This window comes from Phyllostomus hastatus, unplaced genomic scaffold (assembly GCF_019186645.2).
Source record: "Phyllostomus hastatus isolate PE091 unplaced genomic scaffold, TTU_PhHast_1.1 phas_contig_34, whole genome shotgun sequence".
In the NCBI taxonomy this organism is placed as follows: domain Eukaryota; kingdom Metazoa; phylum Chordata; class Mammalia; order Chiroptera; family Phyllostomidae; genus Phyllostomus; species Phyllostomus hastatus.
The window spans coordinates 14,150,923-14,167,500 of record NW_025333857.1 but is presented as its reverse complement, the minus strand read 5'-3'; the positions used below and the strand labels follow the sequence as shown (position 1 = coordinate 14,167,500).

At 31.4% G+C, this 16,578-nt stretch overlaps 1 protein-coding gene across 2 annotated transcripts in view; it reads left to right on the top strand.

Moving 5' to 3' along the window:
* The window catches only part of CNTLN (centlein), a 294,809-nt gene that overhangs the window by 143,685 nt on the left and 134,546 nt on the right, over positions 1-16,578 (top strand). For both annotated transcript variants that reach the window (XM_045840845.1, XM_045840844.1), the window contains exons 9-12: positions 4,691-4,870; positions 6,729-6,854; positions 14,303-14,424; positions 15,767-15,886. In XM_045840845.1, coding sequence (XP_045696801.1) covers positions 4,691-4,870; positions 6,729-6,854; positions 14,303-14,424; positions 15,767-15,886 — 548 coding nt within the window. The remainder of the gene's footprint in view (positions 1-4,690; positions 4,871-6,728; positions 6,855-14,302; positions 14,425-15,766; positions 15,887-16,578) is intronic.

The window sequence follows — 16,578 nt, the reverse complement described above, 5'->3', positions numbered from 1 at the left end:
TTACTATTACTATTTGTTGAAGTATCATATTCTTTTTAAACATTTTTTTGAAATAGACTGTATTTATGTGTTGACAGGTTTGGAATTATCAATTTCTTAAATAAGTGAGATAATGTATGCTAAATGCTTACCTACAGCTAGGAACTCAATACCTTTTTACTAAGTGCTAATTATTATTTTAGTAGAGTAGGAAAAAAACTGATGTATTTAATTAAAATTTACTAATAAGACAAAACAATTGATCTTACGATTCTTTGCAACTATTATAGCTTTGAAATTATTTTCAATTCATTAGACAATATTTCCTCAGCCTCCACTGTATTATCACGCAATGTTGCTTGAATTTAATGCAACATGACTACATATTTAATATATATATTTTAATAGTAATGGGCACAACATTACTTAAAGTCTCCTTTTATTCCCTCTCCTACTCTGTATCTTCTGCAGGACTTTTTGATCAAAATTACCTCTACCTCTGTGGATCAATGTGAAAAAGAAGTTATGTTTTAATAATGGTCAATTTAAAGAGATTAGTTCCAATTGGAGGCATTTGGACACATACTGCACTGATCATTTGTCATCAGATTAACTATGGTCTAGCATCATACCATTATCTTCCAAGTTTGTAAACTAAAAAGGTGCACAGGATTTTTGATATTAGAGAAGTTTATTTGTAAAATACTAATAATTCTTAGCAAGAAGAGCTAACTTTCTAAAGACTCTTGGATTTTAAGGGCAATAGATAGAATAAACTTCCACAGACAGGGGGATTGATTTTCTTGGTTTTCCTAAGCCTGTAAAAACAACACTTTAAAAAGATAAGTAAGTTTACATATTATACATATAATTATACATATAATTCTTAAGTTTAAAAAGCAGGTCAATTGAGCATCATATGGGTGGGGATAAAGGAATCACTTTACAATAGAGTAACCTGATAGAACGTAGTCTAGCCAGGTGATCAATATCAACCATCAAATCGTGTTGATAGTATGTACCCTTTGTTATGATATGATTTAAATGGCACCTCTGTGATTTTCCTGCCCCAAACTTGTAAGCCCAGTCTAGTCATGAGAAAAACATAGACAAATTCCAACAACTGGGGAATCCTATAATATGCCTGAATAGTACTCCTCAAAACTATCACTGTTATCAAAAATAAGTATTGTCACAACCAAAAGTTTCTGACTTTACACTAAGTATATTATGGTATCATAGATTGCATCCTGGAAGAGAAAAGGACACTCAGTAAAAACTATGGAAATTTGAATAAACTATCAACTTCAGTGAAGGCCAGAGGAGGGAGCGCAGGCGCTGGGTGGAAGTGGGGGACATCTGTAACAGTGTCAACAATTAAAAAATTTCCGATTTTGGATCACGAATGTTATTTTAGAGGTGCATAACGGGAAACTGGGTGTGTAAGAGTGGTAAGTAAGGTACAAGAGAACTCAGTTTTTCTCTAAGTATAAAAACTGTTCTAAAAATAAATTCTGTTTAAAAAGCAGGTTACAGGGCAGATACAGTGTTTTTTGTTGTTGTTGTTTTGTTTTTGGTAATGGATATATTACCCAGACTTTTCATCTATCCGAGTATATCATTATTAGTATAGTATAGCATTAGTGAACTCTGACAGATGAGATTATGGAGTGACTTTCATATATTTCCCCTATCTATACTTATTTTTTATATGGAACTCTAATTCCTTTTATTTGCAGAAAAATTTACATTAAAAAAAAAAACATTTGGTGCCCTGGTTGGTTGGAACGTCATCATGTAAAATCCTGCTCCAGGTGTGTACAGGAGGAAACTGATCAATGCTTCTTTCTCATATCAGTATTTCTCTCTCTCCCTTCCTCTCTCTCTAAAAGCAATGAAAAAAATGTCCTCCAGTGAAGATGAAGAAAAACATTTAGTTACTTATTCATTGTAAAAAATTTAAGGAAATGTTTTAGATAAGTATGAAAAATATATTTGCATATAATTTCTCCTCTCAAAAATAACACTATAATATTTTTCCTGTGCATATTTAGTGAAATCAGTTTGTACATACTATGTTATATTCTTTTGTAACCTGCTTATCTCACTTAACTGTTTATCATTTTTAATTTTTTGTATCAACTCTCAGCATGAGTAAAATGGCAAGTCAAAGACTTGATACATTTTCTTGTGCTTTGATGAATATTTTAAAATTACCCTTGGAAATTTGTAGCAGTTTATACTCTCACCATAATGTTCTCAAAATACAAGAGTCATAAACGGAGTCAGGACAGTAGTTTAAAATTAGGATTTTAAAAAAATCCAAATCCCTCACTTTTTTTGAAAAATCAGTAGATCTGGCAGTAGTGGGCCACATTTCTCTATGCCAACAATTGGTGGAGTAGAACAATACTGTTACAGATATCCTCTTACTCGTTTGTAGTAAGGCTGTTTGAGTGTCATTTGACACTTCACTTACACTTTTAAAAATGGTCGTATTAAGAGAAATGTGAAATACTTCTTGTGCACGTATCTAGCAAAAGGGATAAAAGGTGTGCATGCAAAAGAAAGAGGCAGAGAGAGCAAGCACATTTTTTAAAAACTGGGAGCATATATAAGTTTCCTTGTGGGAGTGAAGAATACATATTTAATATTTATACAAAATGCCTATTGAATGAATTCTAAAGCTATGATTTTAAAACCAACTAAACACAACCCATTGTGTTCATTTATTTATATTATTTTCCTGGCTCCTATTTTTTAATTTTAAAGTTCTGTTGTTAGTGAGGTCTTTTGAAGGACTGGTGCCTAAGTATGAAACCTTTTTCTATTTCAGTGACAATATCCACTGTTGGAACATTTTTAATGTCTCCATGAATATTTGAATTATTTATCATTGCAGCTTCTTATCTGAATATTCATGTTTTTTGCATTTTTATCTATTGCTTTTTAATCCAATGAGACTTAGAAAACTCACTTATAAAGAACATAGGACTGCTTATTAGATACATCAGTACATTAAAGTTATGTTTTTTTCAGTTTTATTCTAATTTTTGATCTTGAACAATTTATTTAGAAATTTTTGGAAATGATGAGATTTTGGATATATTCTTCATAATTTTATTTAATGAAATCTGAACGAGAGCAGATAGTCTTTGAAAATTGTTTAGATTGGTAGCCCAATCAAAGAATATGATTGCTGGGTGGGGGGTAGTAGAGGGAGAGGGAGGAGGATAAAGGGGGATAAATGGTGATGGATGGGACCTGACTTGGTATGCAGAACACACATACAGTGTACAGATAATGTGTTGTAGAATTGTGTGCCTGAAACCTGTATAATTTTGTTAACTAGTGTCACCCTAATAAATTCAGTGAAAAGGAAAAAAATTTAAAACAGATGTATTTAAAAACATCATATATTACCTTACAAAATTTGAAGAAAAAACAAATAAAATTCAAACAGTTACTAAAAGGAGGAGGAAAGAATAAAGCAAAATCCTCTAGAGTTTGGAAGAAAAGTGCTTAAACTTTTAATTTGATATTCAAATCAAGGTAATGGAGTTTTTACTGTATTGCAAGTGTGGTAATAGTACAATATATAAACAACAATGAGGAAAATATATAGTAGTAAGATAGAATAAAGGTTGGGAAACAAATCATGTGATTTACATAAGAGGGAAGTATAATAGTAAAAATCAGGGGTGCTCCCACTAAGTATAAAAATTACTGCTTAGAATTAGGAAAATTTTGTCAATCTCCTAAGAAAAGAAAAATGTAGGCAAAACCAGAAAAGGGTAGTATTTCCTAATGTTGGTTCAGAAAGGTTAGACATATATATTTTTCTCATAGCCTTTATGAATATCATTTAGGAAGTATGGGGCTCTCTACATTTTATGTGAATCTATTTCCAGAGCTATTGGTTCATATTAATAATATTAGAATCATGAAATTTGACACTGCTGGAAGTCAACAAAAAACTTTTCACTATGAGTTAGTGTTTTTGATTTTTGTAAATGAAGTTGTTAATTTGAAATAGCATGTATACATGGATTTTAATGGTTTCAAATATCAAACTGGCAACAGACTTTTGCAGAATGCTGGTTTTCATGAACATGTTTCCTCCAAGCTTAATTTTCCTGTGATTTCTGTTGTTAAAATGTGGTATTTACCATTAACAGTTTATCTGGCATAGGAATAAATTTCAGAGAATGCTGTGAACAGTATTAACTTTTAAAGCTATCAGAGTTTTTTGTTATTAGTAAAATATGATACATTAAAAGAAAATTAGACTTATAGTGCTGTTGGTTTCCTTTCCCCAGTTTTATATTCTATAGTATTGCATAACACTTGATCAGATGGTGGATTGAGTATTTCGTGAGGAAATACATATGTGTATAAATTTAAATTGGAAATAATATATAGGTCAGTCGTGTGTATCATGCAACTATTCTTTACATTTTTTCTCTAGCAAATATGTATGACAATATTATTTATGAAAATGTTTATGCAGACTCCTGGTTATTTTGTAGAAAAATGCCCTTCTGTTAGGATGATAGAAGTTTAGCTAATGCTGGTTTACAGTTTAGTGTTGAAATGAAGTTTTCTTTTTATGAACATTTTACTTATGATATAATATATTATATTCAAATATTTGCATGTATGTAAGTAATATAAGACATAATTGTATTTGTACATATACTTTTTGAAATAGGTATTTCAACGGCCATCTTTATCAAGTTTAGAAACCTTAATGGTTTCACAGAAGTCTGAAATTGAGTATTTACAGGAGAAACTGAAAATAGCAAATGAAAAACTCTCAGAGAACAGATCTCCTCCTAATAAGAGTTCCTCAGAAAAGAGCGTCTTGACAAATACTGAAAGGAAACAAAAGGTAAGGGTATTTTGTCATTTTGTGAATTTCTCAGGATGAAGCTGGCAAGGCAAGCAATGAAGTAAAAAACAAACAGCTGCATTTACTTCTTTCTCTGCTTATGTTTCTGAAAACTTTTTAAAAATATCATGTGCCAAACACTCAATAAAATAATTATTTGGAGTAGATTGTTTTTCCTTTTTTAAAGATAGAATATATAGTCCTACTTTAATTAATGAAGTATATTAGTATTATTACACCTGTTTTGCAGTAAATTAATATTCTTATATTAAAAAGTTTGGGCAAATATCCTTTTTTATGTAATCTACAGATAAATTAATCTACTTTAAAATTTTAAAGATGTGTTAGTCATTAACTCAATATTTTAATTAGAAAAAATATATCTTACTATTTTTGTTTTATCAGAGACATTTACATATTGCCCATGTGGATTATAAACTATTAAATGGAATTTAACATTAATATGCATAGCTATACATTTTCAGATTTAAAGGCATAGCAGTACTGAAAAGTAAACAATTTTGTAACATGTTTGTTGTCTGTTAACATCTCAGCTTTTCCTTTTTGTAGTATTCATTAATATATCTGTTATGGTGCAAAAAATTCTATGAACATTGACTAATATTATAATTTCATAATATCACATTGTAGATATGTTATTTCTTGACAAATTGAAGTAATACTTTCCTAAAAACAAGTAGTTTTAGACATATATTCTCACACTTGTCACTTCAGCAATAGAAAATAATGTTTTTAAAAGTAGTAAGTCAAATAAATAAATACATAAATAAATAAATAAAAATAAAAGTAGTAAGCCATGTTTTCAAGATAATTGTTCTTGGTTCTTTTCAATCTTTCTTGAGTGGGACAAACTATCTTAAGAAAGCATTTAAAATTAGACTCAGATCTCTGTGCTACTTTTATTTACTCCCTCTATTATTAGTAATTTACAGAAAAACAAGCTTTATGTATGTATATATATTGTATATATTTTTAAAATTTAAACATAACTGCATTTTACATTTCTTGTAATTTTACAATGCTCTAATGGCATTGAGCTTCATTTAAATGAAATAAAACATTCTTAAAATTGAGAGAAAACATTACAGGACCTAATTTGGGTGCTTGCTGTATTGCTAAAGTTTAAAAATGTACTGATTTGATGTTTCTTGCTTTTAACAAATGTCAAGAAAACAAGAGGAATATTTTGAACAAAATTTTTTCTTTCAAAAGGACATTCAGTAAGTTTGAATAATATGTTGCCCAGCTTAATAGTTGCTTTTACATATTCCTTCTCCAGATTGGTATATGAAGCTGTACATAATATAAACACACATTCATGTCTCTAGCTAGCCACATTATAGTTAATGACCATATGGTCATTATAGTATAAGATCTACTGTCTGTTGTATTTATATTCCTCAAGCATATTGTTCCTTCAACTTCACAGTGTGTTAAACTATTTCAAAGGGAAAAAAATTCTTTCCCTCTTGTTTCTGGTTGTCCTATCAAGTGTAACCTTGGACCCTTATAGAGCAATTAGACCAGCCTCTATCCCCTCCTTTGTAATGAGGTTTCTTGCATTTCTGAGTCTATAACCCTTTAGTCTTCCCTAATGGGACATCATTATTCTGAAAGAAACAATGTAAATGTAAATGAATATTCTCATTAACGAGTCACAGAGAAACCTTTAGCAGTAGCACTGTGGTAATTCCGCTTGTTATTTCTCTGGTATTCCATGCAAGATTTTTTTTATAATTCATTATTAGTATTCAAAATTACTTGTTCTTTAATTTTGCATGTCTTTCATAATCCAGTGTTCCAACTAGTTCAACCATGTCCTTGTTCTATTTTCGAGGAACCACCTGTGAAACGTTCAAGGTCTTTGTCCCCAAAGAGCTCTTTCACAGACTCAGAGGAACTAAAGAAGCTGAGAAAAGCTGAAAGAAAGATTGAAAACTTAGAGAAGGCACTACAACTAAAGGTGAACATAAAATAATTTCTTTAGTAATAACCTTGCAAAGGTAAAGATATACTAAAGTAAACATTTACTTCACAAATTACTGCTTATCATTTATCTTCCCTTACTGTTATTACATGTATAGAAATGTGTGATCAGTTGATCTTGTTTTAAGATTTCTGAGGATTATAAAGTAATAAAAAATGCTATTTGAATACTGTTCACCACTTTACATATTACTTATAGATATTTTGGCTTAATATCTGGATTAAATTTCTTATAGGTTCTCACAGACAAAAAATAGAACTGTGGCAAGTAAAAAGCAATTTCTTGTGTTTTTGTATACAATAAACATAAAAAGACAAGTGAGTTAAAAACTATACAAATGTAGCTGAGGCCACTAAAAAATAGCCCTTTACAGAAAAATTACATACTCAAAATGGCAAATAAATATACATTATTTTTTCATTTCAATTGAATTAGTCTTAGAATACATGACATTTGAATTAGCATTCTACCAGTGCTTAAGAAATTTATACCTTTCAGGCTGTCTTTGAGAGTTTATACTTTCCAAGTTATACTCTGTGAATTCTCTTTCAAAGAAGAAGTTGGTTGTACATATCAAACCAATTTTTTGTGACCCTATTGAGGGCTTTTTCTTTTTGGTAAATTTAATATGGCTAATCTTGTCTTTCTTCATTTACAGCTACACTGAAGGCTTGCACTATTTGAGATTTTTGCCATTTAACTGAATCTCAAACATTTTTATGACATTCTATGAAAAGCTTAATTTACATATTATTAGAATCTAATACATACAAAGATTAGATTCTTTGTCATATAATATAGATTACTCTTAGGGAAAAAAAGTTTGACTTACTTTATATGTGCTCCAGAATAAAATGTGGTTTAAAGGTATAGTTAATGACAGCTAAAATTAATAATTTTTTGCCTTTTCACTAAACATTATGTTAACTTACATTTATTTAGAGTTAGAACTGTTCGTCCTAAAACAAAGAAAAATGATCATCTCTTGTTTCCACCAGAAGCAACATGATTAGATTACGACCTCAGCTTGGTAGCAGTTAGCCTACTTGAAATTTATATGCCCGGAGTTATTTGCTCATTTATTTGTTTACTCCATAACTTATTGAGCAATGCAATTAGCCAAGCAATGTGCTAGCCACTTTTTGTTCAACAGGAGAAAAGATGACTTTCTGTCTTTAAGACCCTTTCTCTAGATAAGAAAATGCTGAATTGGTAGATGGAATGTAGTGTATTAGTATAAACACTGGGGTAGCACAGGATATTATGGGCATATTTTGGAAATCAGTTTATCATTTTCCTCCCTTTTGCATAGTTCTTGAAATTTACATACCACAGCTTCTATCCTGTATGCATCTGGGCTCTCCAGAGAAGCAAAACCAATAGGCTATATATAACCCTTTAGTCTTCCTTAATGAGACATCATTATTCTGAAAGATAGATATATGTAAAGAGAGAGATTGATTTACTATTAGGAGTTGGCTCACATTATTATGGAGTCTGAGAAGTCCAAGATCTATGGTCATTAAGCTGGGATCCAGGAGAGCCAATGGAATAGGTCCACTCCGAGTCTAAAGGCCTGAGGACGAGGAGAGCTGACGGTGTAAGTTCCCGTTCCAGTTCAAGTGTGAGTCTGAAGTCAGGAGATCTGTGTTGCAGCTCAAAGAGAGGCAGAAAGAAAGAATTCTTTCTTACCCTTTTATTCTATTCAGGCCTTCAGTGGATTGGATGAAGCCTATCATATTAGGGAAGGCAACCTGCTTTTTTAGTCTGTTGGTTTAAACATTAAATTCATACAGGAGCACCCTCACTGATACACCCAGAAATAATGATCGATGGAATATCTGGGCAGTGAAGTTGACACAGAAAATTAACCACTTCACATGCCATTCAGTAGTAGAGGACCTGTACTCATTTGCCCAAGAACTCTGTGAATTTTTGGTAGATCCTTGTTTTTGGCAGGAAGGAGTAGAGCAATTTGGACATTTTTAGATCTATTCTCCTCCATCTCTTCAAATTTCTTATTTCAGAAAGTCTTAGAAGCATTATACTAATTTATTTACTCATTTTTTTAACTAAATACACCTCTCTTACATGAGGCCTCAAGTTCATTTCCAGAGTAAAATTCTTTTCCATACAATTTCTTTTTCATTTATACTTTTTCTGTATGCCTTTTCCAAGTCAATTTATATCATCATGAATTTCAAATGTATATTTTCTGTCACAGATTTGCAAGATAAGGGAAAAATGGGAGCAATTTTTTCTTGCATTTTATTATTTAGTAGGGAAGGGTTTCTTTCTCTTCTTTAAAAAAGATTTTATTTATTCCTAGAGAGAGGGGAAGGGAGGGAGAAAAAGAGAGAGAGAAACATCGATATCAGAGAGAAGCATTGATTGACATCCCTTCTCATGCCTGCAACTAGGGGTCTGACCTGTAACCCAGGCATGTGCCCTGACTGGGAATTGAACTAATTACCATTCAGTTTGCAGGACCACACCCAACCCACTGAGCTGTACAAGCCAGGGAGGAAAGGATTTTTTTACTTATTTACATCTGAAGACATTTTTTCATTCCTTTTACAGAGAGGGACAGGGAGGGAGGGAGGGAAGGAGGGAGGGAGGGAGACAGAGAGAGTAGGGGAGGGCAGGAGAGGGGAGAAAAGAAAAGGAACCATTGATGTAAGAGAGAAACACTGATTAGTTGCCTCCTGTGCATGCCCTGATCAGGGATTGAACCCACAACCTAAGAACATGCCCTGACTAGGAATCAAACTTGTAACATTTTGATGTGCAAGACAATGCTCCAACAAACTGAGTCACACCAGCTAGGGCAAGATTTCTTATTTTAAAAGGACAAAAGAATTTAATGAAAAAAGGGCACTATAATCAAGTGCCTTTAATAAAAGAAGTGCATAAATCCAAAGTGTATTGTAAAGCAATTCTAAGAAGAGTGATTGTAGGGTTCTTTTAATTTACATATATATATATATATATAATTATGTATATATATAAAATGTACACATGTATGTATATATATAGATACATTGAAATGAGGTTCTTCATTATGTCAATACTAAGTCATGTACATTATTCTAATACTAGTTATGAGTTTTGTATAAATATCAACACATTATCTTGTTCAGCTTACTTCTGTGGCCAGTTGTACATGATTTCAAATGGATGACCAGTGTTGTAATAAAAGAACCAATAGTAATAGAAGTGATGAAAGCTGTTATAAAAATCCTGCCAATTTTCAAATCCTGACTATGAATCTAGTGAACTAACAACTTACAAAGTCTAATTTGGAAAGTAATGTATCAGAGCTTTCTGAAATTCATGGTATCCTTGAAGTCACTAATGCCACAAATCTCTGCTGTACTGACTTTCATGCATTTGGCAACTTGATCCTATAAGCATTTTTCTATGCCATTTAATAACTTCAATATATCCTTTGAATACAGTTTGTATGTCATTTTTAATGTTAACATATTTATGAACTTTGTACATTCTTCTGAAATTCAACATCCATGGAATCCTTGCATTTTCTAAAAGGCTCTATTAAAAACCTTACTGTTGTTTTTGAAGACTGAGTCACTATTACATTAACAGTGTTTATGCCCTCAGTATACCTGTCAAGGTGCCTTTGACCAAATTACAAGAATAGACTAAGAATCATTGCTGTTATCATGATCTGAAAGTAGAATTGCATACATTATTGAGAAACATCAGTTGATACAACTTTCCTGTTTTCTAATGTTTTAGTCATTTATGTAGACTTGTTTGTATACAGAAGTTAGAGCTTCCAGTTTAGCTAGTTTAATTGTAAATCCATAAACGGTACTCAGTAAATGTTTTATTGAATGATCTAATAAATGAGTCTAGTTCAGTAACTGCCCATTGCATACTTTTGTGTGTCTTCTTAGGAAAATGTAGTAATTAGTGATATTAATGTATTTTTCATTCCTTATGTTTTGTTTTGTTGTAAGAACTTTGGGGATAATAATGCCAAAATGAATTGCTATTGTTTTGACTTAGGCTATTGTAAGTCAAGTGGGAGCTAAGGATTCCTAATCCAAGCTACAGGTAACCTGTATTTGTTGGAATATTATAAAAAACATTTTGATTATTCTTTTTAAACATTTCTTTGAGGTATCCAGTTTTTGACTGAAGACCTCAGTCAGCATCTGTTCTTGCAGTAAAATAGGAAAAACATTTTTTGAACTACATATAATCTATTTTATATTAGTATTTATATAAAATGTTACTGTTTCTGAAGTAGGCTAAAGGACAATGGTCTCTAGGACTGATTGAACCCGTGTGTTACAATTGGATATCAGCATTATAAAGCACAAATTCATGGATGAAACTTCATTTTAAAATAATTATAAAATTCCCTGGCTAGTATAGCTCAGTGGATTGGGCATGGGCTGAGAATCAGAGGGTCAGGGGTTTAATTCCCAGTCAGAGCACATGCCTGGGTTGCAGACCACGTCCCCAGTAGGGGGCGCATGAGAAGCAACCACACATTGATATTTTTCTCCCTCTCTCCTTCCCCTCTCTCTAAAAATAAATAAATAAAATCTTTTAAAAAATTGTAAATTGTGTCCATCAATTGATTTATCAAATAATATCTAGTTTGGCTTTATTTTAATAGTTTAGATGTTAATAATTTTATAAGAATTATGTAAACACTCTAGTTTTAGGTATAGTAAATGATGTTTATAGTAACATGTAAAATTAAAGGTTAAAGCTTATTTACGGAACTATTTTCCCATAATTAGTACTTGATGGAATGAGCCACTTATTTCAATTACTATAGAAAAGTCAAAACTATTTCCTAATATTGAGTATATTACACTAACATGTTAACAATTACAGGTGGCCACACTGAGTGCTTTAAGCACTATGCATTGCATGGAACCTGACATATTGGACTCAAAAAAATTTTATTGAGTCTTAATCTTTGGATTGATAACAAACAGTTAATTATTTGAGAGAGAAAATATTGGGTGCAAATTCAGGGATTAATGGTAGCTCAGGTAGTATGGAAAAATACTGAAATAATGACAGTACTAATAACAGGAATCTCAATTTGTTCAATTAATTCAACAGGATTATTGTTAAAGGTAACAAAAAACTTTGGATATCTTTATTAATTTTTACTTTTGGGTCAATCTTTTAGGTTCTTTTGATTCAGAGTTTCTAGAGACTCTAACATAGACTTTTAATGATTCCAAATCACTGAAATTGTATGTAATAATTTTTAGTTGTAAAATAAGAGTTTATTGAGAAGGACTTTGATTCAATGAAGAATACTTATACTTAGCTGTGTTAGAGGCTTTTAATAAAGTACTCTGTTTTAATTATGTTTACTTTAAATTATGTTTTGATATGAATCTTTTCTAATATCTCTAAATTTCTTATAATTAAATTATTTAATTCATAATTTTATAGTATATCTTGTTTAAACTTCTAATAAACATTATTAGTTCTTAAGGAATCCTAGTAAGTAAACTTATAGTAAATGAACTTATGTTCATTTATGAGACGATATCAACATTACTAATTACCATTCTTCTATTTGGCTAGTTTAAATTATGCACTATTTCCCATATTTAAGATTGGAAAACTTACTGTTCAAAGAAATGAAATGATATTTGGATTGTTTATCAACAGTATGGAAAACTCAAGGTCAAGGTTAAATCATTCTTTATGTCCTAGAAGAAGGTGTATAAATAGCCTCTGTTTTGGAGATGAGGCAACTGAGACACCCTGACTTTAAGTAGCTATGTCAGAGTAATATTTAGTAACTTTAAGCAACAGGAGTTGAACTCTTATCAACACTTAACATCTGACATGTAATAAGTTCTTAATGTATGATTCTTTGGTTGAAACTGAATTCAGTATCCTGAATTTTTAACCATGGTATTCAAACTATGTTACTTTTCAGCAAGTTTGCTGTCACTGGAATTTGTCAGGATAACATTTGTTCTGATCGCCCCTTTCAAGTGATGCAGTTCTCATGCTTTTTTATCAAACACTTCAATTTCCATATGGCATACAGTCCACTTGGTATACACAAGACTCAGATGCTTCCTGATAACTACTTAAGAGAATTACTGAAGTTATTTTATTATACATATATTCAAAGCAGAATGACAAAATACCTATACTGTTGGGACAGGTCAAATTATAATAAAATAATGTATTATCTTACTCTTGATAAGCTAGATAGATAGTCAACGAAACAGTGAATTTGGCTTCTAAATGATAAGGGCATTAAGGAAGCTGGATTTTGCCTTGTGCCTCTGTGGGGCAATCACAGTGCCAGGGACTTGACCTGTATATTACCTCATGTAATTTAGTCATCATAATTTAAACCTCTGTGTCCTTTTCAATATTTTACAGAAAAAGAAATTTCATTAATTTAAATAGTGTTCTTAAGATTATGCATGCAGCTAATAGGAGAAAGCTTCAAGAATGGAGTTCATATCTTTCTCATTGCCTTGTGCCCCCTCAACTCACCTCACTAAACTATCAGATGGTACCTGTTGACCCCACCAAATAAGTATACAAGTTCCTTCATACAGAAATATGAAAAAAAGGGTTTAAAAAACAAATCTGAAATTCTCGAGGATAAAAAAACTCAAGGATTTTTCTACTTTATTTTGAGAAACACAGTTCATAAATAATATAAATACATTCTCTGAACTGAAAATTTGACCTTGTAAATTTATTTTGTGGTTATATATAAAAGTGAAGATTTATCTCATGTGCTCTATTTAAGACATTTGGAAGTCATTGACTATAATTGTTTAACCTAGTAATGTTTGGCCTGCCTATTCCAAGACCTTTTCAAAAGTATTAAGTTCAGCTTTCCCATTTTATTGTAATTCATAATGGTATAACCCAAAAGGCTAAACTATGCTATTCCTAAATAGGTCCAAACTGATTTCATCCTCTTATGTTATCCTTGTGCCTTAGACTAAAAATGTACGCCTGGGTTGAAGAATTGGTTTTACTAGTCACTTACACAAACTATATGTGTACTTAGAACTAACAACTAATCATGCTTATTATATGGAAAAATTTGTCTACTGAAAACAAAAAAAGTTAAAATATCTGCAAGAGTGGCTCATAAATATTTGTATGTATTAATGGCAGGGAAAGAAAACTAATTTGCTAGCACAAATTTGAAATTACTTAACCAGCTTTTAAAAAAGCAGTGCGAGTTGAATTTATCAAGCAAACCTACGTAGTGACTTTAGGAATTCTTCTCCTTAAATTAAATCAGTAGTATAAATTCATTTATTCATGTTTATATTCTATTTTTATTTAAATTTAATTTTTAGATAGGTAACCTTTTATTTGTAACATTTTACTAATACTTTCTTCAAACTTGTGTACTCACTTTTTTTGTTCTACAGAGCCAAGAAAATGATGAGCTAAGAGATGCCCATGAAAAACGCAAGGAAAGGCTACAGATGTTACAGACCAACTACAGGGCAGTAAAAGAGCAATTAAAACAGTGGGAAGAAGGCAGTGGCATGTGAGTTACATAGCTCATAAAGGCATTTCCCTAAATATTAAATGGAATGGAGTAGCATCATATAAGTGTTTTAATGGCTTTTGTTTTATTTTAAAAAATTATTTGGTAGTCAGATCTTTATTGTGAAATTTTAAATAGGGAATATGATAAATGAAAACAGAAATATGCTAGCAATAAATACAGGTTTTTATATCATTTATATAAATCATAAGTGTGGGCAATTATGAATTCTTATATATATTTATAGCAACAGTGCAGCTTAATAAATGTATGTAATGTAAAGCAAGAATAGTTCATAGTCATCTGATTGAAAAATATTTTAAATAAATAAAAGACTGGTGCTGCAATACTTATAACTCAAAAAGTGTTTAAGTTTTAATTGAAAGATGAGAAATATGAAATTCCTGTACATAGTTAACTATCTTAAACCTACTTCAGCCTAGTATGTAATTTGAAAATCTTTTCTATCCATCAGATAGTTCTGTAGCTTATCTGAATGAATTGTTGGTCTCAGTTCAGTTGCTCTTGAGGTGTTCAGATCTTGGTTAGTTGCAAGTGGCTCTCCTGCTAACAGTATCACCAGAGAGTAAAGGACTAAATGAGTACAGAAAATATACCCTTTCATCTTTTGAGAGGGATCCTTTAGGGCAATGTTGATGATACTCATTCGTCTTTTCTATAGAGAAACACCATTTCTAAATTGGACAGTACAGCACTTTTACAAAATAAAAACGAAGAGTTTGTTTTATGTACAGAAAATTAAAATGTAAAGGGCATTTGGCATATTTTGTAGACAATTGTTACATCTAATTTTTTCCTTTGAAGAATAAAAATGTTTCATATTGTTTGTTAGTAAAACATTGATAAAACAATTTTCCTGGATTTAGACTGTGCTCATCTGATATTTTAGTAGTCACTAGAAGGATGAAAACTAATTTCTAATATATTCACTGATAATAAATAGCTTGTTTTAGTATAGAACAAATATATAACATTCAGGTTGGTTCATAGCAAATTCTAGATGAGTTGATTGCTTATATCCTTTTTTAGAAACTGTGACATTCCTACAATGTATGCTTTATTACTAGTAGAATGAATGAGACAAAAAGAATATCATGTATCTGTTTGAAAGTTTGCTTTCTATAATAACAGTTTAGCTTTTTAGGAAATTATTATATATTAATATCTATGTACTCAGGTTTTAGGGAATCCATTCTGTAAACAGTGAGCTTGAATCAGAAATTTGGTCAATAGATATTTTAAAATTGTAGGGATTATTTAAATAATTCTTTAATGCACTTTGAACATGTTAAGGAAGAAAACAACCTTACTTTAAAAATAGGACTGAAATCAGAAAAATAAAGAGAGCAGATCCCCGACAACTTCAACAAGAAGATTCTGATGCTGTATGGAATGAACTGGCCTATTTCAAAAGGGAAAATCAGGAACTAATGCTTCAAAAGTGAGTTTCTTTTTTTTTTTTTAATAATATGGACTTAGATAAATATTTGGGACAAAGTTTTTGTGGTTTAAAGGCCATGAGAGAAAAACTTTAGAAAATTTGGAAATGAAATAATCTGGGTTTTTTTTTTTTGCTGATAAAATTAAAGGGAAAAAAGGACTAGTTTTTAAAATATATATATGTATAATGCAATAAGAAGTTGCATATTTGCTAGCTCTAGCTGAAACTGTATAATATGATCTAGGGATTGTGTTAATTAATGTGGCTCTCATCTGTTGGAGGTGTCGCTCTTCATTAGCCTGTATTTTAGACACTGCCGTGCTTCATTTTTGGAATGAGGTGGAGAGGGGATAACCTAGCCAGCCATCCTTGTTTGATCTCCTAGATATATACGCAATGCAGAATGCCTGAGCTCTCTTGGTTCCCTGCCCTGTCCTGCTAATCCCAGCTGAGCTCATTATGGTGTAGCCTTGCTGCTACTCTTGGAGCCAGAGCTGTCCAAGCTAATTACTGGTAGCAGCAGAACTGCCTGTTAAGGGTCTGGTATAGATCTGCTAACATGGTCCTTGGTAGTGACCTGCAGAAACCATGGGGGAATTGCTTTCTTTCTTGCTGTACACTGCCTGTCCTTTGGGCTTAATGCTGATCCCTCACATAGGTCTTTTAGCTCCTCTAAATATAAAACTTGATGA